At 36.6% G+C, this 22,510-nt stretch overlaps 3 protein-coding genes across 4 annotated transcripts in view; all 3 read right to left on the reverse strand.

Annotated features, from left to right (window-relative positions):
* Sp1 (transcription factor Sp8) overlaps window positions 1–2,702 on the reverse strand; it is a 68,586-nt gene extending 65,884 nt beyond the window's left edge. For both annotated transcript variants that reach the window (XM_076113276.1, XM_076113273.1), the window contains exon 1: window positions 2,542–2,702. In XM_076113276.1, the coding sequence (XP_075969391.1) occupies window positions 2,542–2,583 (42 nt within the window). In that variant the 5' untranslated portion in view covers window positions 2,584–2,702. The remainder of the gene's footprint in view (window positions 1–2,541) is intronic.
* A 2,272-nt stretch (window positions 2,703–4,974) lies between these two features.
* Window positions 4,975–6,586, reverse strand: LOC142972290 (uncharacterized). Its single transcript, XM_076113278.1, has 2 exons — window positions 6,421–6,586; window positions 4,975–6,237 (listed from the first exon to the last, which is right to left on the reverse strand). Exons 1-2 carry the CDS (start codon window positions 6,448–6,450, stop codon window positions 5,224–5,226), a joined length of 1,044 nt encoding a protein of 347 aa, XP_075969393.1. The 5' UTR covers window positions 6,451–6,586; the 3' UTR covers window positions 4,975–5,223.
* Window positions 6,587–14,455: 7,869 nt separating this feature from the next.
* On the reverse strand, window positions 14,456–21,632 carry ERp44 (Endoplasmic reticulum protein 44). The gene is made up of 7 exons (XM_076113280.1): window positions 21,459–21,632; window positions 21,260–21,335; window positions 20,377–20,619; window positions 20,032–20,274; window positions 19,019–19,285; window positions 17,914–18,112; window positions 14,456–15,847 (listed from the first exon to the last, which is right to left on the reverse strand). The coding sequence occupies exons 1-7, from the start codon at window positions 21,516–21,518 to the stop codon at window positions 15,712–15,714; spliced, it is 1,224 nt and encodes a 407-aa protein (XP_075969395.1). The 5' UTR covers window positions 21,519–21,632; the 3' UTR covers window positions 14,456–15,711.
* Between the last annotated feature and the right edge of the window lie 878 nt (window positions 21,633–22,510).

The raw sequence follows: 22,510 nt of genomic DNA on the forward strand, positions 1-22,510 counted from the left end.
CAGTGCCGAGTGGCGGCGAGTGCGGCGACTCTCAGCCAACGGTACGTTCGCGCTCCAACCGGCCAAATAACACAGTCGACTTGCTCGGAATTGCTCGTATCCTCCGCTATCTAAATAAAGTGACAGGAGTAGCTGATGTGCGGCCACTGAGTGAGGCGTGACGTGAGACGCGCGGTAATTGGCACCCTACTTGTTGCCGCTTTTTAGTTTCCAAAACGGTATTTAGCTCTTTAATGTTAGTATTCCATTTTATTTACCAGTTGGAGAAATTGTTATGAGCTTGCCGCCTGAAAATTGAACTTATACTTTAAAAAATAAATTCACAGGAGTAGTAACAGTAAAATTTGTTGCTATTGTGATAGGCCTACTTTTGTTAAAGATGAGTCATCTAGGTAGCAAGTGTAACAAAACAAACAATCGCTCTGCATGATACACCTGAGCCGGGCGGTTGCGGCGTGACTAGGCATCCTGCGCCCACGCACCGCGCGCCGTACAACGCCAGCGCCAGCGCGCCGCTCCAACACGTTTTGAAACACTTTCAAAATGTTCAATAAGCTTTCGAACACAGTTCCATGACTTCACGTGGGCAGATTTGATAAATCTGTTTATACATTCGATAGAGGGTAAATTTTGGTAAATTATTGTATAATTGATACGTGGATAAAATTATAAAAATCAGCAGTCAATGATTTCCATAAAACGTATGTCATGGGCGCATTTAATGCCTAGGATAAGATAAAAATTGTTACTTCATAAACAATTTATTCTTATTTAACGTGGGTGATCTAAATACTAGTTGTAGAGTCAAGATAAAAGAATAGAACAAGATCTTTTGTTCGTGCGTACTAATTGCAACCGTGGCATTGGACATCAATCAACGAGGCGACGTTACAACGAAAACACTGTTAGTTTTGCCGCCGAATTATTAATTACATTCTCACAAAAAACTCACACACAACGCCGAAACGCATAAATTTCTTCCTTTTTCACCGCACAAAGGAGCCGGGCGGCCTACAATATAACGCTAAACAGATTAGCCGCCCGCGCCCGACACGGCCGTCGCGGCATAATTTTTGGCGCCAGTAGTCCTGCCTCTAGATTAAACTAATATGAAAAGGAAATTGGGTAGAAAATGGACGAAGCCTCTATGTGTCATTAAGGATTCGATACACCGCTCTAAAGTGCGGCACGGCCTTTATTTTATTTGACTTCATTTAATTGAATTAACTTTAAGGTTTTTATGAAGTGCTAGTGATGTTCGGAACGAAATTTAATGGCCTATTTTCAGATAATAATAGTGACGTTTATGTGACGGATATCGCTTTATAAATAATAAACAGTCCTACCGAGTTTTAGCCGCCCGGACGAATAGTAAATTGTGTTCTATAACTAGCAGGTAACTCACAATGCAGTGATTTGTTCCACACCGTTAAAAAGATACATAATGCAGGAGCCATTCCAATTTCCTACTTATGCTATTTGAACAAATTACGGTAGGATTTATTATTCAGGACGTAGGAGCGAGTAAACGGCGACCGAATTATTATTCAAAGGCACGGCAATATGAAGAAAATTTACACATAATGTTTTCTCTTACGGTCGGGTATATTTTGGTGCGGGTGGGGCAGTCCACTCGACCCGCGGGGGCGGCCATGAATAGTAATAGAGGTTAGGGCTCGAGGGAGTCGCGCGCTGCTCGCACTGCTCGCAGGCCGCAGACTCAATCGCGGGTAATGTGCCGCTTATGGTGCGTGCTAAATCGACAATACCCGGGGGTGCCCCAAACACTAACAAACCGCTTCATACACTCACCTATTTGGCTCGGTTTGTTCTTCAAAATTTAACTTTGTAAACCGTGAAGTATTCTTCGGATACACTTATAATAAGTTTATTTATTTATGATTACTATAACATATCCATTAGCCACGCTTCCTTAAAATCGTGCTTCATGATTAACTTCTGTCATAAACTAACTTGTACCAGATGTTTTCATTTATTATATTTTTATTTATCTACTATACTTTAACAAAGTTAATGATTTATGTTCATTAAAAAATTTTTGTCACAGTAACTTAGCATAGTGAGTGCAAAAGTGCCGGGCTTAAAACTAACTTAATACAGGATACCTAACTGACTTTTGTGTACTAAATCTTTCAATGACCATGTTCATAAAGTAGCTTTGCCATATTAAGTTAGGTACCATTCGTTAATTTAACCAAAGTCTAAGTTAACTTTATTACTTTTGGAACTAAAGAAATAAGGCAACTTAAAGTTTGCCTGGAGTTAAGGTTATACTTCAGAAAACAGTAGGCTGTCTATAAATTATTTGTGATGTTCAGTAGGAATAGGATACAGGATAGGAATTGAAGTAACGTAGAGCCTACAGATAGGTATATTGATAATATTATTTGTGTTCGTAAACCCAACTGTCAGCAGTGATAAGCCGGTTAGTGAGATAAAGAAGTAAATAGTCGTTTATTGTTAGTAAGAAGTATATTAAATGTGGCAGAAGTATGGTAAGTGTTGTGAGCGGGGACTCACATTCATGAGCAGGTCCGGAGAGGAGGAGCCCTTGCCGCTCATGGCGCCGGTGCCGCGGTGGTGGCGGGTGTTGGCGGCTGCTGGCGCATGTCACACAGTCACTACACTCGCGAGGCGCGGCGCAGGCGGCGCGGGCGGTCTGCGTGCGCCGAGCGAGCGCGACTGCCGCGCGCCGGCCCCCACCGCACCACGCGAGCCCCCACCGCTACCGGCTGCCTCATTTCTCACTATAATTTGCGTGCTGCTCGTTTTTTACCATTATTACTCCCTCGTTTTGTTTTACGTATTATCGAGTGCATCCCGCTCGCACCGGCCGCCATGCGCGCCGGGCGCCGCCCAGATAATAGCAGCGTGCAATTACGTCGCAGCGCGGTGACGCGCCGCCGACGTCGCGTCACTAAACACCTAACGCCATCTTGTGACGGGAGGACGCATCTACCACACACTACTCACTACATACTCTACACCACAGAATCCTTATAAAATACAATACAATAATACTATGCAGTCAAGAGTTAAAAACTACTTCACTTATTTTTTAATTCACTTTTAACAATCAAACCATCTACTCTCCGCTACATAAACTTAAATGCCAAAATAACTTACCAACCAACACTAGAATGTCACAACATAAATAATAAATCTCTCACCAAACCTGTCTACCCAGCTCAGTGTATTATTTTTAAGCAAATAACACCGACAGTCGCGTCCAAAAAATATAATAGATGCGCGTTAATTAAGTTGAACTTTACTCGTAGCGCTGCGTAGCACTTTCGTAGCACCGGCGAGTACGTAGCATGCCCTTATAATTTTAATTAAAATCCGTTGATACTATCATCATACAACGAATACTACTAGTAAATAAGTAGTAAGTTTGCGCAAGCGTTGCCACCAAAAGTTATAATCTAATTCGTTTTAAAAGTAATTTCTGGGTTAACATGTTTTTAGACCTTTAGATTCTGGCGGTAGAACCTTTCCGTGCCATTTGCATGACATCGTGTATAAGTATAACTGGTAATGCGATCATTATAGATATATATGGATATTTTCTGCGAGCCAAATAATAGCAAAATCTATTTAGTAAATTCAGCTTGAAAGAGTTATAAACGTAGAAACTTTGTGACTTCATTATTGAGCAGACATAATTGTAGAACAAATCAAATGACCTTTTGCATAATGTTCCTCGTTCAGAGTAAATGAAACAAAGAACAATATTGCAGTGAGATCATATCAGTGGAATCTATACCTTATTATGGAAATCGTTTCCACACAAATGGCAGCACGATTTCAAATATCGTAAGTATTATCAATACTTACTTTAAATGATGAATGTGAAAGTTTATATGCATAGGAAAATTGCTAATCCGATTAAGATATAATTTGGTAGTGGAAAAGTATACACCCCGGGGCGGTTATAGACTAATTAATATTTATAAGTTGGTAACTTTAAAAACCTTACAGCTTGAGACATTAGTTACTGCATGTCATTACTGACTACAATATTTGCGACATTTCTATATCGCGTACTATTCCGTTTTCTCCTAGAGGCCAGGCACGCCTTGATATTGATTGTTAGTTTCGATAAAACTGCACAGTTTAATTAAAATATGCGTTATCATTGAAAATCCTATCTATCAGAGTGATGTGTGAACAGGAATATTAATAGAAGGAGGGATTCTACTTACCTATCGTATATTTAAAACACATGACCTATAATTACACGAACAGGCAAAAAGCAAGAATCAATCTTAGATCATTACATCGACTAGTAAATTACATTTTTCAAGTTATAAAACATCAAAACACCATCAAAGATACTCTCGAACCTGTTTCGTTTTAATACAATCATGAATTTATTTGATGATGCTAAAAAATATATTTAAGCTTGCGTTATCTATGACTCGATCAGTGATTAAGATCATAATTTATACTTATTTTACACCGATCGCTCTTGATTTATGGATGCTGGTTTCTTATTTTCATAATGTATTGAATATTTAACCATTAATATGATAATTTGTAAAATTGAATGAAGTTGTGTACCGCCTCTCGTTGCCAAAGCTATCATGTAACAGGTTAGAGTTCATTGTATATGTAGGCAACACACATTTTTAGATATTTTACATAATTATGTGTTTTGAATGAAGTGCGTTTTGTAACTACCTACATATATGTGTCGTTAACATAATCAAACTATTATTTGACCCTATTCAATGAATAGGGTCAAATAGTAGACATACATTTTACAAATTGTACATTTCATTGCTTATTTGCATGATTTTATTCATTGATCAGCTATGAAATTACGGACTACAGAAAATAAATAAAGACTATAAAGAAAAAACGAAAGCTTCAGCTTCACGAGTGTTTGATAGTATTCTGAAGTAATTACTGTCTGATATGCGGGATGAACGGATTAATTAAAAGTAGAAATAGTCTTGAACATATTTTTATTTAATCTTCTTAATCAAAATACGTATCGCATATACAACAACAAAAAGGCACATGTTTAATACATTACTTAATGTACAGCTATTTTACAATCACATTTAAATTTACCTGGTAACTTAAATGATTTTATTTTAAAATATTACGAATATGGACACATGCAAGTTTTCTTTGAAATGTTCAAACCTTAATAGTATCCTGGTCGTACACCAAACAATGAGACATATGAAACACTTATTGCCCTAAAGCCACTGGTGGTTGTAAATTATAGTGTCCCTGAAACATGGTGTAATTATCCTTGGTAGCGCACTGGTACGTGGTGATGGGCGTGGGGTACTGCTGGTAGACGCGGTGGTCGCGCGCGGCCGCCCCGTGCCGCGCGTACAGCGTGTCCTGCCGCACTTCAGGATACCAGCCACTCATCATACCACTGCCGAACATCGCGCCACTGTTGTAGTTAGGTGCACTCGGCATCATGTTAGGCGCTACTGCTGCGTAATTCAACGACATCTGCTTCGGAGCACTTGCGACGGCCACTGATGGTACTGTTCCATAATTTGTACTGCCTACAGTCGGCGCGGGCGCACTGGGCGCAGGCACAGCTTGCGGCTCTACTGCACGCTCCGGTTTATCACTTGTGGTGCTCGACGTTTCTTCCTTGTCATCCTCCTTCGATTTCTTGTTTTTCCTTGAGACATTCGCGTGAGTTTTCACATGTTTAGCGAGATGATCGGAGCGCATAAACCGTTTCGGGCAGAGTTGACACGCGAACCTCTTCTCGCCGGTGTGTGTTCGTAAATGGCGTTGTAACTCATCAGATCTCGTGAATCTCTTGCCGCAAAAAAGCCAGTTGCACACGAATGGACGTTCGCCGGTGTGCCAGCGGAGATGAGCTTTAAGATGCGACGTTTTGCCGTAAACTTTCCCACATCCAGGGACGTGACACACATGCTCTCGTTTCGCACCGTCCTTGCCGTAGTTTGGACCGAAACCGGCGGCTTCGGTGAGGCAGTTGGGACAGCGACACTTGGCGCAGCGCCGCTGAAGTTCACGAGCCTCTTCAGCAGCCGCGGGTGTCGGCGGCCAATAGGCCGGGTACTGCGGCGGGTAGGGAGGCAGCTCGCGCCACGCTGGGGGCGCGCACCATGCTCCCGAGGACGCACTGCTGCACGACGACAGGTCCGAGGCGGGTGATATCGCATCACCGCGCCCGTAACCACAACCGTAGCCACTCATCATGTTCATCATCTGCAAGACGTAACGAATTATTAGTTACAAAAACTTAGGAGCAACTACAGAAACAATTCGCGGCCACTGAATTATGAGCCTAAAATTTAGTTCATCAATTTAGAAACTTTAATGGCAAATGATTGCGCGTATATTATTTTACGTAAACTGTAATGTGGTATATTAGTGGGCGGGCGGACGGACCTGTTGCGCGGGCGGATCCACGTATTGCATTTCCGGGGACAGTGGTGACAACGTTGCGCGACGAAACCTTCAACTGGATAATTACAGGGCGGCGCACCGTTCGCGCCGAGACGTTTTTAATAACTGGCTTGGAATAGACGTAACAAGCGGTTGTCACCTCGCCCCGGCCCCGCTGCCCCGAGGGAGCGAGCGGCGCGCGCGCACCACCCCGCGCCCCCCGCCCCGCCCGCCACAGCCTCCGACACACCCCACCCTGCCCCGTGAGTTATGAGCTTACCAGTTCGGCTCGAGGACGGGAGAAAGAGCGAGACGACAACCGTCCAAACAAAGGTTACGTTAACACTGTTTACTTTGAACTTTATCTCCACGCGGATTAGCGGAACCATAATAACGGGCCTTAATACGTACTTATGAGACCTTTTGCAATCGACAATAAATAAAGTTTCTAATAATTTCAAATGATGTACCTATGTATAATTTAGAATAATGAAATGAAAGTAAATAATTTCTAATTGGTATTAAAAGACGTTATCCGTTGATGTCTTTCGTATGAGATTGTTTTGTCGGCGACAGACTTTTAATAATATATCTCAGTTACCTTGTTAATGTTAAGTCTTAGTAAGATTACCACTTATAAAATTAAACTAATTACATTAACATGGCCAGTGCCGTCAACGTCATAGGGTCATTTCGCCTGTTCGCGTCCATTTAGTGCAGTTAGCAAGTTTGAAGGAGAAAATAAAAATGTTGCAGCACTAGTTTCAATGAAAAAATGTATGTAATGTGGTGACTATATAGTCTAATTTAATATTAACTTTCAGTTTCGTTTGTAATATCATGAGTTTTTTTTAAGAAAAGGCAAACCACAGAATTAGGCATTTCACCTACTTTGCGTCCACAAAATCCAAATTGCGTCCACCCTGGGACTATTTCGCGTCCACCAGCTTAGAAAAGGTATGAGGGGGTGATATTATAAAGGAAATATTAAAAAACACTAAATTTTATTAATTTATTTATTTAAGAATATAATTGTTAAAAAAATCTCTTGGACGTAAAACTTTTCCTGTTTTTGGACAGAAAGCAAAACCGCTTTCGTCTCCATTGAAAATTCTTTTTGGATCACTTAAAATATCTTTCTGATTCATACTTTCCAAATATTATTTAAGTTCTCTAAACCACAATCTGATTGATTCTTCTGTTCCTTGGGCTCTAGCTTTATTAATGCCCTCCGCATTCTTAAGAGATATTTCTATAATTCTGGCCAAAAAAATTTCAATCCACTTTGACCTGGGTGGTCATCTTTGAATTTATTTTTAATCTCCCCGTTTCGAATGATTTTCTGAACAGTATCCAATAATTCCTGTTTTTTCACTGGGAATCCACATTTGGATATGTTGAGAAGCCATTCAACTACCTTTTTTTCACCATCTACACTTAGCGTTGGTTCTGATCCCGGTTTCTTTACTCCATCTGGTCAGCGCCCACTGATTTTATCCAATATTGTGGTCTTGGGAATTCCATAATCTTTACACATTTCTTTTTCTCTCGAATGTCGCTTAGCGCTTACTTAAAATCTTCTTCTGTATAAGTTTTCTTTTCCTTCTTCTTGTTTGACTCTAAAGAACTCATCTTAAACAGAAAAAAGAATCACAGAAAACATTTTATTGGACCTACTAGATTTAAAATACTGAATAAAACAAAATATTTATATTTATCCTGATATCAGTATTTTACAAAAAATAGAGCGATTATTTAATAAAAACGGACGCGATTTGTTACAAGATTATATAGCCTATAGGAATAGTTTGCGTCCACGTGTTCGATCTATCATTGGTACTTTTTCTACAATCTTAATATGTGGACGCAAATTGGGTATTACAATTGTGTAATTTTAATAAAAAAAGGAACGAAAACCCAATTTATTTTAATATTTTAATCACTTAAAAATAAACAACTAACTAAAACGTAAATGGACGAGTTCGCGTCCATCGTGGACGCAAAGTGGTAGTTTAATAAATTCAGTGTAGCACTTCGCGTCCACCCTGTTTTAACTATTAAATAGATAAAAAAAGCAAATTAGTAATTAATATAATTAGTTTTTGCTATGATTCATGTCTCGAAACATCTATGTATCCTCAATTTCACATAAAACATAAAGAGACTTACCGTCAAATGCGCCGCTGCACACTATTTTTTTACTAAAATCCCACTCGTCCGCACTCCGTTGTTGAACAACCAAACTTAATCTTTTTTTTTACTCAGATTAAATAGGCACTCGGAGCTTTTGTCTATGTGTGCGTACTTCGTACACATTGAAATATTGACAGTAATAACATTCACGTTCATCAGTGTGATATTACATTTATTTGCAAGTATTTTTATAGGCAGGTTCGAAAAATGGACGCGATTTAGGTGATGGACGCGATAGGGCGAACTTACCCTACAAAGATAATTTCTTTAGTTGAATCAGTTCCCAGCAGAGACCAGGAGAGCTTAATGTATTTAATTTTTTCTCTATTTCGGTCGGCAGTTTGCGGCAGACGCATGATTTATGCATATTCGAGCGGAGCCAAACCTTTAATTACACGTTGTTAAAATATGGCAGTTTGTTAAATCGTTCTCTCTGCTTTTGTTTTACTAAACACCGCGCCGCTTAGAGACGTTCCCTTTTCTTCCTTCAACGAAATTTAATGTTTATATTTTTTATTTCTATAATTGCCTTTCCAAGTACAAGTGTATGTTGTTTATTTTTGGGTGTTTTGTTATCAGTGTTTCGAGCGCCTGGGAAAATATGTTTTAGATAATTATTTAAATGTTTCCTAATCATTAGTAGAGTTGCTTTAGCTGGTGTGGTCATCTACCATATAAAATAACCGACCAATAATGCTATAGATGTTTTCTGCTACAGCTCCAGTTAATGCAGTTAAGCAGCAATATCCAATCGATATTGAAAAATAATAATGCAACGGCAGTTCTAACCTGTCTGACCTGATATTTGCTTTATATATTTGAGGAAACATAAACAAACGACTTCAACGACTCCTGATTTAGCAAACTCTTTAGATTCTGCAACCACTATTATTCTTGCCAATCTAGTCTTTTCATAAGTTAAGCATTGTCAAAAAAAACTATTGGAGAAACAATACTTGATATTCTCCTTCATTTGTGAAGGCGATACTGAACAAGTGCAATAAAAGCCCATAATTACTTTACATTCACTCACAGTTTAGTGATTTAAAAAGCTTCCTCATTTCTTTGTCGTACATGTTTCTACGAACTTACTACTGTTATACGTATATTCTAGTACAAATGCGTTAACCTGTCGACATGTTTACGATTCTGTAGAACAATAGGTTCGGCTGAAAGGACCGAGAGACATGCTACTGTGCCGAAGTCGGCGTTCATCGTACAAAGCCCACATGCCGTGGACAATGACGTACAATGCCGGCTACTAATGTCCTATGATCGTCTCCTCTCGCCATAAATCTTCAAACTACTGTATTTTTATGTACAAAAAAAGGCAGTAGTTTGTCATTTTGCTAGCCTGCCTTCGGTACTGCACCGATATTGCATGTGAAACATATTTGCCGGTGCTTTGATACATTTTATTTTGTATCGCCGCTTTTGTTGACATAGTGCATCAGGTGAAGTGCTTTTTCATTATTTGGCGGTGCGTGAAATGCAATTAAAATCATGGAACACGATGCAATAAAAATCAATTGTCACTTTCCATATATAAAGACATTGCAGGTACTAATATTACACAACGTGCTAAGAATATTGCTTTTGGACCAGATTGTATTTAACAATAATATTAACATAGTAATCATCACCATGAGGCATCATATGAAATCTTTACAATATCTTCTCTTCTATACAAACCTGTAGTTACTATTATACAAACCTTAAAAACTTCTTTATAACCAGTTATTTTGTAACAAAATTTTTCATAATCAATATTTGATTTTTCTATCATCTAGTAATAGCGCTTAGATTTCTCTCGCCTACCTTCTCGAGAAATCTAGCTACAACATAGTTTAGATAAAACAAGATACCATAAGACAATGTATGACACCCGCATACAGGCAGCTCTCTTACTACACGTGGCCACAGATTATGGTATCATAAAATTATTAGCGAATATCGACATCTGAATCGAGCGAACGCGGCCGTTTCCGTTCAAGAGCTCGGTGTATTTTACACTAATTACAGGTTTCTTATAACGTGGGCGGGTAATTGGTTCTATCGCACGCTGTCCTTCACTTCCTGTCTTTGGTACTTTTGTCAGGGTGCTTCAATGAATCTGGCGCTTTATGAGAACTTACAAAGTACCGACGCGGTGTCGGATTGCAACTATTGTGGTAGCCAGCCCGGCACCCACGCTACTGACGCTACAACCGAATATGAAGTAAATTGTGCGTCTTAAACGTTCTTTTTGAAACATTTTATGCTTGTTTAGTTGCTTTTGTAATTCTGATAGAGATCTTTCTTTATGGTTTATTTAACAAAAGTACCTACAAGTTTATAATAAAACTATAAGTTAATAACCAAAGAAGAAATCCTCAATAGCCAATTACGTTTCCATAGCATTGTTTTCCCAATAAGTAGTAGATATGTATTGTATCTATGTATCTAAGTATTTAACCGCAGTGAGTTGAATCAATTCGAAATAGACATTTCTAGTTCTAGTGTTGTCTATATCTCTACCTTTGCAAATACTCGGTAATTTTGGCGTTCAGTTGTTTGTTGGAACGAACTAACGTTAAAAATTAAGTAATTTTGGCAGACTTAAGCAGGTACCATTTCCAGATTACTTGAGGATCAAAATGCCATGTGTATTAGCTTATTGAATACATGACACTTCACATTTTTATCACACATTTTGTTATATTTTTTTACGAAACACGATACACACGTTCTAACAAAAGGCGTAAAAAGCTCAAATGTAACGCAGGTTACGAATAAGTTTTACATCGCTATTGTATGATTACGGACATCGTTGTTATCTGATCGGAATTCCGCTCAGTTTCGCGTATTTTAAAGGAGTGAAGTGCATTGTGAGGGTGTAACAAGATCACCGATGTACCTGTCGAGAACAATGAGAGATGCACAGGTTCGCACCAGAGATGCGCCCTTGTCACTCCATTGTGTCCGTCAAATCGTTGCGTAAAGCAGTAGCGAAGAAAAAATGTTTGTTCTATGATTGATTTATGATTATTATCTTGGTGCTTATATCGTAAACCGAACTTATATTTACAAGATAGTTTCGTGATGCTTACTGGTATGCATTTTAAAGCTCCGACCCTTATCACTTTATATATCGTTCACAGGTACAGTAGATTCACCTCGATAGCGATTGGAGTATACCTAAGGTCTTAGTTTTAAAGATTAAGTGATAGACTCGAAACTAATCGAACGTTAGGTAAGCTGGTTAATATAAATAACAAAATCTAGAATAGGTACCTCCGGAATTATATTGTCGAGCTAAGGACTCTTCGTTCATGTAGAGCCCTTTATAATATGAATGATACCTAGTATACCTACCCATGTTGAGATAATCAAGTTTTTATGCTAGACGCAGTTTAGTAGAAATATCACTAAAAATAAACTCATAAAATTAGCAACCAAAGCCTAAATTCTATTTGTACAGTCTAAACCGTCATCATCAAAAATCACACACTGAAAGCGAAGTCTACTCGGACTGCACAAAAAATATACGGAGTAGGTAAAAGATTTCTGCGGAGCATGGCACCCTGTGGCGCCGCGGCCGTTTACAAACGCACCTCTCTCTTTGACCTGACAGCCGAAATTGCCCCACATCAGTAAAAACGACATCTCGAGCGCAGTTTGTTTTACACAACAAGCAGTTCGGCACACATATAACGATGACACGTTTTTGACGCCAATCTATTGCTCTCATTAGGATCCTTTTTTTGTAAAATGACCGTCCTTGTTCGTAATTAAGGAAATATGAATGAGCGTAGCCATTAGTGTCAAGTTTATAGAGAGGAGACAAAACAATTGATTTTATTATTATGATCCAAAAAATCGGAATGGGCTTTTAATATGAAATTATTACGGACAGAAATTTATATCGGGGTGGATGTAAGCTTCGCAAAAAAATAGAAGCTGGAAAGCTACTACCCAAATAAAAGATAATTTTCATAATTTAGAGTCAAACTCTATAAAAGAAGACAAACAGAAAAAGTTAAGCAATACCAATAGATGGATGGATTCATCAGACTTATTAGCTTAGAACAATCTATAAAAATACTAATAGAACCAAATAATAGATACAACAAACAAACTATACCTACAACAAACTAATAGAACCTGTACCTCATAGATTCGAGTATTTTGTGAATTATGATCGCTTCTTTACCTCTATGTAGGAAGGTAGTTACATAGGACATTGGTGTTCGCGAGCACTATTACTAGGCGTTCCGGCTTTAATTTGGGCATACCGACTAAAAACCTGACGGTGTTCCTTCAACTCTCACCATAAAGTGGCCAGGATAGGTAGTTACCATGGGATTGCTTAACTTTTGTTAAGTTTGGATATGAACCCTTCAGAAATCACTGAAATGAACAGTTATTCGAATATTATATTATATTTTTGTTATCTACTAATAAAATTCATATAAGGCCTTGGTAACCGGTGATCCAAAATATTTCTTTAGAGTAATACTGTTGTGAAAATGATAAACTGTAATAATATCTGAACTTACACGTTACAACTGAACTAGAACTAATTAAAATAATGGGGCCACCCATGATGCGAACTGCCCAACAGACCAATGAGAAATCACGACTGTCCCTTTAAGTAATGATCATTAGGTAGGTACCTACCCTGATATTTAAATTGTAGTACCTAGTATTTTTGAGACATATTTAAAAAATAAGTATAGGTAGGTACTGGAAGACAACCCTGAAGCTACTGAAAAATGAAAGCACGCATGAACAATAATAACTACACTATACATAATTTATCATATGTTTGTTAATGCGAATTCCCGTCATTCATACAAAATCCAAGCAGTTGTTTTATTTGTAGAAGAATAAATCCTACTTACTATTATTTTAAATGCGAAAGTTTGTGAGGAAAGATTAGAAGACGTGTGTACTTATATTATTTACTCTTTCACGTTGGGTAAATCTACAGGATGGATTTGAATAGAATTCAGCATACAGACAAGAGCATAAAACCTGGATTTACCAAAGATATTTACACCGGGAAATCTTTTCACGCAGACAAAGTCGCGGGCAGTAGCTAGTAGGTAAGTGCATAAATGCCTTAATCGAGATGGGAGCAGAGAACAACAACAGTAAGGACTTAAATTTTATCATTTCACCTTCAGTTTCGATTCGTGACTACTAGCGCCACATATACAACGAGTTAAGAACTACTTTCAGTTAACGTTAGGGTCGCGTTAACGATTGAACGCGCCTTGTACGCCATCTACCGTATTTCTTTTAAACTAGCAAAACTAGCTATGAATAGTGTTGTTTACGACCGATTAGATCGCTATTGTTTGAGATCAATATTCATCTGACTATTTTTTATTAATAAATCGGTGCCATTACAGTGTTTACATTTTGTACAATACCCGTTAACAGACACAAAACTTTCATGGATAATAAATCTGGACTTTAAAAAGTAAATCGAATAAAAATACAGGGAGTGGACCAGACGGTTGCCCATATGCCCTGGACTTATGTCGACACGATATCATTGAAGTTAAATAAGGTACATATCTCTGTTTCGGAGACATGATACTTTGAGACCCCAAAAATGACCTATCTTCACGAAATCGGGCGGATTAAATAAGCGATTTTAGATACGTTATTTCAAAGGCTATGAACTGAAGAAGTTTTGAGGAAAGTTACAGAAGCATTAGTGTATACTACTGTATAACCACTAATAACTAATGGCGATACTTGCGAATCTTCCTTTCTAGACAAGGCAGTTATAAAATTATAACAGTGAAGATCGAAAAATCACATTAGCATTATTTACTAACCAATAAAATTCTGATTTTCGGCTCGAAAAAATTTATTACAACACACGTCACAAAACATACATTTGTACAACCATTTCACTTTATAATTATACAATAAGTAAATAATGACTATTCAGTTTAGATCGAGGAATGTTTTATCTCGTCACAGGGAGGTTTCATACCGAATAGATTCACATTGTAGTCCATAATATGAGACAAATTTCACTGAAAGAGCAACAACGCGCAGGCATTCGTTGCCTAACATTTAAAAATGAATCCTTTTAGCCAGTTCAGTATGTAATTACAAAACTTGCAAACGAGATTCAATAAACCGAGTAAGGTAAAGCGCAGCTGCTCTTTCAGTGCAACTTGGCATTAATATTTGAATACAAATAAGACATCATCAATCACAATAAGACTTATAGATATTTGAATCACAATATTTAAATACATCGGTACTTATAATAAAACAAGTTTGGTCTTGCGTACAATTTGAGTCCATTGTGATTCTCATATGTAATAAATTAATTCATTTTCAACAATTTACCAAGATAAAAGACAATATTAACATACTTTTGTAACAAAAATGTTTTTGGAGATAGTGTAATATCAAAAAGAAGGGAGTGAGCAGTTTTATATACAAAGTGGAAGACAGCGACCGACATTTCCACCATTCAAAATATTTTTACAATTAATGTACTGAATAAATAGTTCTACCGCGAAAGCCCTCTCATTCACTCTCACGCGCTCACATACACATACCACGCATTATCCGAATAAAATACAGAAGTTTGAGGTCTTACATTTCAGGCAATTGATTGCTTATTTGTTAAGTAGTCGGTAGTGGACATTCAAATGCAAAACTTAAGTATATCAAATAATCAACTACAGCCTACATTATACGTAGAAACACTACGGGACCAAGAAAGAGTGCATTAAAAATATTTAACTACATTCGTGTAATAAATTAAAAAGAAAAATATAAATAAATATAAACAGCAATCTAATCGCGTAATCGCATCATGTGATCAAGTAATAAAACCCTCGTATATGACTTGAGTACGCAATTTCATTGTTTAAACGATAGCGAGTATGCAGATAATAAATGGATCAAACAACTGAGTTAGTTCGCAACCAAGAAAAGAACATAATTCAGTAATAATTCCGACATATACAACAAAGGAAAGAAATAGACAACATTAAGAAAAAACGAGATAAAACGATTTTTATACAATAAGGTATTTCTTTAGTATGTGACTTATACTAAATTCGTGACCTAAGTGCAGCGACCTTATAATTCGTCTCTAAGGAGGGTGTATCTGTTCTTGGAGGGCGCTAGCTTCTTGAAGGTAGATTCTGGCGGAGTGGTCACCTTCACGTCTAAGTTCAATACCGGTGTGTCTGGGTCTGGACCGTAGTGGAACTCCCTGTAACAGATTAATGAAAAACATTATAACACCAACCAATAAAAACCAACATTTTATTACTTTTCTTATCGTTAAAAGTATAAAAATGGTTGGAATAGCCTCAATAACTAACAAACCAGTTAATTAGCGTGATAGTGATTCGTAAACTGTAAAACTGTTTAATTTGCTATAAAGAGAGACACACTATTTATGATAAACATTCATAAGTAAATATACTATTTGTTTATGAACTATATAATGTCTTTATGGATATTTTATTTACTAATTATTGTGCAAGTTCCGTTGTTAGAATAAAACTCGCATGGTTTATTGTGCAACGAAAATCGGGCACAGGCGGTTGCCTTGTGGTTTTGCTTTTGTTTGTGAGCCGTGCATTTAAAGGACTTATAGCGTACGCCTTCATATAAAACCTACTGATGTTGTGTGGCAATTTATGCATGGTCGTAAATATATTATTTAAATTACCACTGGTCATTACCTATATTATGGACTTGAAATAAAATCCATAACAAATTTTAATGTTTTTGCCAATCGATATAAAACAAACGCCATGTTATTATTAACCGTTTAACTATTTTATTGCAGTGTCAAATGCAATGTTTCACCACATTAATAAAAGTGCGTTGCGGTCATTGTTCACGGTGTTCCTTTAACAGTGTTGACAAGTTTTATTACTGAAGGAAGTTAGTAGTACATGAGTACATGTATAAAACAACGTAACTATGATTATGTTGAGCACTTTGTGCGACCGCCTGATATTAGAAAATGTTGTCCCTTGGATTCAAGCCAACAAGCTATAGTATACAGCTTGGCGAGAAAAATAATGTCAATTATTATTATATATGTGTAAATCATTTTTGTGTGTAATGTGTGTATATAAGTGTAAATTAAAAAGCAACTTAGCATTTCAAATAACTTGGTATGTTTTCTCATAATCTCCCGAGTTAAGGAATAGTTGTATACGGAACAAATCTACAACCGAAGTTTGTATTATATAGATTTTTCATATCGTCATAATATAAGCATCTGTATATTATCAAGCTAACCTCATAAAATACATCTAATTTAGTATTCGAGATTGTAATTATTACATAAGTTAACCTTTATAAATGAAAACAATGCTCTCGTGTTACTCAATTCATCACACAGTTTTATAAAATAACAAAATTCTCATCATAAAATGATATTATGATACTTTTGTCTGTGTTTGTGTGAAGTTTAAACGAGATTATCGTTTTATATTATTTTATTATGAGTCTGAAGATTGTTAGAAAATGTTCTTTGAATTTGGTACTGTGATGAAGTGAAAGTGTGATGTATGCGTTTTTTAAGTGTCAAGCTGAGTCATCTATCAACAAATGATGCCTCCTATAGTCTAATAACTTAGTAGAGAGCATTGTATGCAAGATTACTGGTGGGAAAAAATATATAAATTATATAATTAAGAACATAGGTGACCGCCGCATATACAGCGGACGGCGGCCTGTCTGATACAGCTTCTTTTGTATGGGTATACACAGAATTATTCACTATAATCTAGATAAATCGTGTATGTGAAGGCTCTCTACAAAGTTGTTGGACTATAGAAACTGGTAATTTCCCCACTCAACCTAATGTATGTTTATCAAAGGTATTCAGATAACAATGTTATTGTCAATTTGTATAATAATATGATATCGGTACAGAGTCGTAAAGTATTTTAGTTTTGATAAATTCTTACAACTACTTATTATCGTGTTTATCGATATTAAGACATTTTTTTTTAAAACAGATTCGCCATTTTTGCATTTAAACATGCATAGTATTATGCCTGTTTTACTTGAAGGTGTAGGTAGAGGTGTATGAATTACAACCACGTTTTGCCATTGACCCAACGGGTATATTACTATTTACTACACGTTACCAAACTTCGGGCTACCACTGAGAAATATTTTGATATAATTTAGGAAATACCCATAGTAGTCGGATATACTACCGACCGCGCCGAAGGCATAAACATCTAATAAAAAAAAACTATTTTTGTAACATAACAACCAAAGCTTTTAAAAAGTATATGAATTACATACCTATGCAGTTTTCCAGAGTAGAGATCTAGGAGGAACTGCTTCAGTCTGCCGGGCTTCTCCATTTCCTTGTAGTCTGGGAACATGTACATGTGACGGAAGGAGTCGATGGCGATCAGCGGCAGGTCCTGGATCGTTTTGCCGAGGTGATGCAGCGGGTGCTCGAAGCGAACTCCGTCAGCCGTTAAGAAGTTTACGTTTTCTGAAATTGCATAAAGGTATATTAGCAAATCAATAAATAGTATAAATACTGCTAGAAAACGGATTGGATTCTAGGGCTTTTTTCGAGGATAGAAAGATGCTTATTATTACTATGTTCTGTTGTAGTTCTACTAGAAATCTGTTTCTCCATAAAACTGTAAGTAAGTCAGGGGTCTCTAAGCAAGGCACGATCGTACATAAATATGTAGTTTAGCGTTTAGAACAATAAAGCAATATGTACAATCTTCGATCGTGAGTCCGATACATAAAAATATTTATAAAGGATAATAGGTTAAGGAGTATGTAAAATACGTATTTTTCCGCAATAGGTAGCCCGCTCAGTGATGGTAGAACGTGAACTATCGCATGAAGTAACAGTTTACAGTAGTTCCCCATCTTTACAGCGTAAACTCATTCATAAAGGAAATATCAACAGGAAACTACCTTTACAAACATTTAATGTTATAAACAGTGGTTACTAGTCGATTTCACTTCAAGCTAAGTTTATTATTTAAACATAAGAACTAGAAAGTGGTGCTAAACTAGGCAGTGCCTGTGTTTTGCTTAAAATAATTAATTATTTGCTTAGTTTGTCCTTTGCAAAACCAGATTGTAAGTATGCCACTGTTCTATGATATAATTTCATGAATCGTGGGAACTTAATATTACTGTTTCAAATATGAAACAAATCTCTACACCACTCAAGGTCGTTAAAATAAAAAGTGTTCTTAGGGCATAATTGAAAGTCACATTTTGTAACCTGTATCAGACATCTTCTATAATAGAAATACTAGGTAATATAACCCATAAATGTTCCTCTAATAAAGCTAGGGTGTCCTGTCAGAATGAGTAAGAGATTAGGCCTAAAGTCTTTAAATGATCTATCTTTACAAAGAGTTTTACTTACGTTTTTCTCCCTCAAGTTCTCTCATAATGACTTCTTTGTACTGCTTCACACTCTCAGTATCAGTAGGATGATGGAACAGAATCAGGAATGGCAATCCCTCTTCAGTTAGTTCTTCAGCATTCTCAAATGTAATTTCCCGCACAATAGGTATGCACTTCTCTTGAGCCCACTTGTACAACTCATCAAAACTCAACAGGGAACCTTTGTATGTCTCATCAGGCTCTGTGGAGACCTTCCGGTCTGTTCTAAATACAACTATTGGCTGGCCTGGAAATAAAAAATATTTAGATTATATTATTTTTGTAATTTTTTTTTATATATAGACACCATCTTCATAATTTCATATGAGAGGGATAGGTAATAGTTATATATTTTTTCATCACAATTTTTTTTTATTGCCATAATGTGTAAATGTGATTTTATGAAAGTAAAAGAATGCTCACTTGATTTCCTCAAGGTTTTTCATTAACATACATGCATGTACTAACTTAATGAAACATATTGTATTATAAACACAGGTGTGTCCTTGCAGTGATATAAAGAGTGCAATATGAAAATGTAAGTTGATCAGCAGTCACTAGTTAAAATCAGCTATGCAAATATTAATAAAAAAATGTTGCTTAATGAGATGTACAGAAGTGTACAAATATTTCTAGAAGAATGTTATCAACAAGTTAAATTTACTGTAATGACTAATCAGTCAAATAAATGATAAGAGATTTCTCTCAGTGTAGATGTCTTTATGAGTATTTTTTATATTATTTCTATTTAAACCAAATCAGAAAATATTTGTGAACCTTCAAGCTATGAGGAAGTTATGTATGACCTGCATTAATAACAAAACAGCATCTTTTAATCTGCAACTGTGTAGTTACCGGGTTTTTCTATTAGGAAATTCACAATCACTGATAAACCAAGCTTGCAAAATGCTGTATTGATAAACAATTAATTGCCTTATGAAAGTAGTGATAAGAAAATCAGTGTTTAATTATAGGCAGAGTAAGAAGTCTCACCAGGGGGATGCATTTGCTGTGAAGCATCACCAAACCCAACATGGAATTGGCACTCATCCTTCAGGTTAGCAGCCACTCTTCTGAATGTCTCATACTCAGGCTGATCCCTCCTGTCCATGTAGCCAATTATGTGCCTCTTCTCCTCACTGAGATCATGTAACTCCTTCAATGCACCAAAAGTGACCACTGGGTCTGTCAATTGCTTCTTGATGAATTCAGCAAAAGCTTCAACTGATCTTTGACCTGTAGAGTAATGGTGAATAATATTAAGAGAGGTAGAGGTTTGTTTACAAATAAAGATAAATAAAATGTATTCTATTATAGGGATATGATACCAGGTCTTACCTCTATATTCTTTTTTGGCAGGTAATCCATTCCTGAACATTTTCAAAGTAGGATATTTGGTAATATGGAACCTGGTTGCGACAGAACCTTCTCGGTCACAGTCCACTTTGCCCATAACTACCTTCCCTGTGTCATAGCCTGCTTTGCCTACTTCATCAGCTGCCTCATCAAAAATTGGCATCAGCATATTACTGAACTTACACCATTCAGCATAAAAATTAATAAATACTATTTCATTGGAAGCTGTAAAAAAAACAAAAAATGTATTGTTTGCATTATTATAATAAACCTTGGTTTATTTTAATTATAGCTTGTAAGCAGTTCTAGAGTATGTAGCCTGTTAAGAAATAGAGCATTACACTGTTAATATAGTATGTATGTACAGTATGCATGACAAAGAATATACTAACAATAGGCAACAACAATCTCTCACTAACCATTGTTTTCATACATAAATAGTGTTTGTAAGTAAAAATAGATAAATGTTTGTTTACAAGTAGTTCCAATTGTGACAAATTGATATCTGTTTACATAATTCTGATGATGTGGCTTTGTGAACTTCAGGAGAAATAAGAAAAAATATCTAATGAAACACTTAGATATAATATGAGGGAATCTTGTATAAGATTAGCAAATAATCCAATGTATACAATATTACTTATGTATGAATAACCATTTCAATCAGAACCAGAGAGTTACCAGGAAAAATAAGTCAAACCAATACACAAAAATATTCAAATGAAGAATTGAAACAACAATAAACATATTATGTCACATAGGCAAGTACAGTGACACAGTGGGGAAAAGGAGTGATAGCAAGTTACCGCATAATAGGAAAGTAAATTAATCCTTCTAGAAAACGTGGAATATGTAAGCGACTCACCTAACACCATATCCAAATTTCCTTGTGTAATTTGCACAGCACCGCTATCGGTGGGATTGTAAAAACTATGGCATATCTGAAACATAACAATCCTTAACAATTATACAGCAATTACTTATTCATAATAGACCATAAAATCAACAATCTATTCGACTTTTTACGAAATGAAGAATGACATTATAAAATAGTTATTACTTACCAATATTATCGCACAAGCCAGCGGTTTGTAATTAAATACACTTATTGAATTCCAATTCATCGTAGGAGGATAATTATTTCACTTTTGGTGCTAAAGGGAAGATTTCTGCCGCTACCGCTTGCTGGTGTAGGCTGCTGGCACTTGGCAGTTGGCTGAAAGCGATGGATGGATGGCACTTGACTCTCTGGTAGACATTACCACAGACTATACTTTTAGTTAAGGCTGGCCACGCACGATCAAGCAAGTGATTTATTAACATTTCACATACGGCGGGTTACTTCAGAGGTCAGAGTTTTTAGGAAACTTGCCGACTTCTACATAAAAGAGCTAATCAGTGTATAGGTACTCAAATTATTATAGGTACACTCTGTACAAAATTTGTGTAGGATTCATGAATTGTTTAACTATGATTTAAGTTATAAGTCAGACAGGAAGAGAACACTAAACAGCGAAACTAAATATTATAATGAATATTATCATGGTCTGGAACTTTTTAGGCAACCCATTCGCAATATATTTATTGAAATAGTTTAGTAATAATAATAAAATAAATTTAACCCATTAATGTCCCACTGCTGGGCAAGGGTCTCCTCCCGTAATGAGGGAGGGGTTAGGCCTTGAGTCCACCACGCTGGGCAAGTGCGGGTTGGGGACTTATTGAATTATATATATGATATTTTATTTGATAAATAATATTTTTCAACCATTAACCAGCTCGGTAGTTGTATAGCGGAAGCTTAGAATAATAACGGAGATAAACATTTAAAACTAAAAGGTTTGACGAGAACTGCGTGAATGAAATAGCTAATTCAAGTATACCTTTGATTCTGCTCCTCTACCTATGTCATGATCCCTTTTAGATCTTTGATATTGAAAGAAATTAGAAAACCCCACTCATTACGACATAGGAATCAAACCTCTCGAAAATGTCTGATTGGTAGTGGCAAACACTGTTTACCACTTGGAAATATGAAGGCAGTGATTTAATTTGATGATAATTAGTATTTTTTGGATCAAGAAAAGCTGTTGGAATGATAGGACTAGAAAAAATA

This window comes from Anticarsia gemmatalis, chromosome 4 (assembly GCF_050436995.1).
Source record: "Anticarsia gemmatalis isolate Benzon Research Colony breed Stoneville strain chromosome 4, ilAntGemm2 primary, whole genome shotgun sequence".
Taxonomy (NCBI): Eukaryota; Metazoa; Arthropoda; class Insecta; order Lepidoptera; family Erebidae; genus Anticarsia; species Anticarsia gemmatalis.

Coding starts and splice junctions, on each gene's coding strand:
- LOC142972290 (XM_076113278.1), bottom strand. CDS start 6,450: ATGCAATACGTGGATCCGCCCGCGCAACAG. Junction 6,238..6,420: donor TGGATCCGCCCGCGCAACAG/GTCCGTCCGCCC, acceptor TACGTCTTGCAG/ATGATGAACATGATGAGTGG.
- ERp44 (XM_076113280.1), bottom strand. CDS start 21,518: ATGAATTGGAATTCAATAAGTGTATTTAATTACAAACCGCTGGCTTGT. Junction 21,336..21,458: donor TGGCTTGTGCGATAATATTG/GTAAGTAATAAC, acceptor GTTATGTTTCAG/ATATGCCATAGTTTTTACAA. Junction 19,286..20,031: donor ACAGCAAATGCATCCCCCTG/GTGAGACTTCTT, acceptor TTTTATTTCCAG/GCCAGCCAATAGTTGTATTT.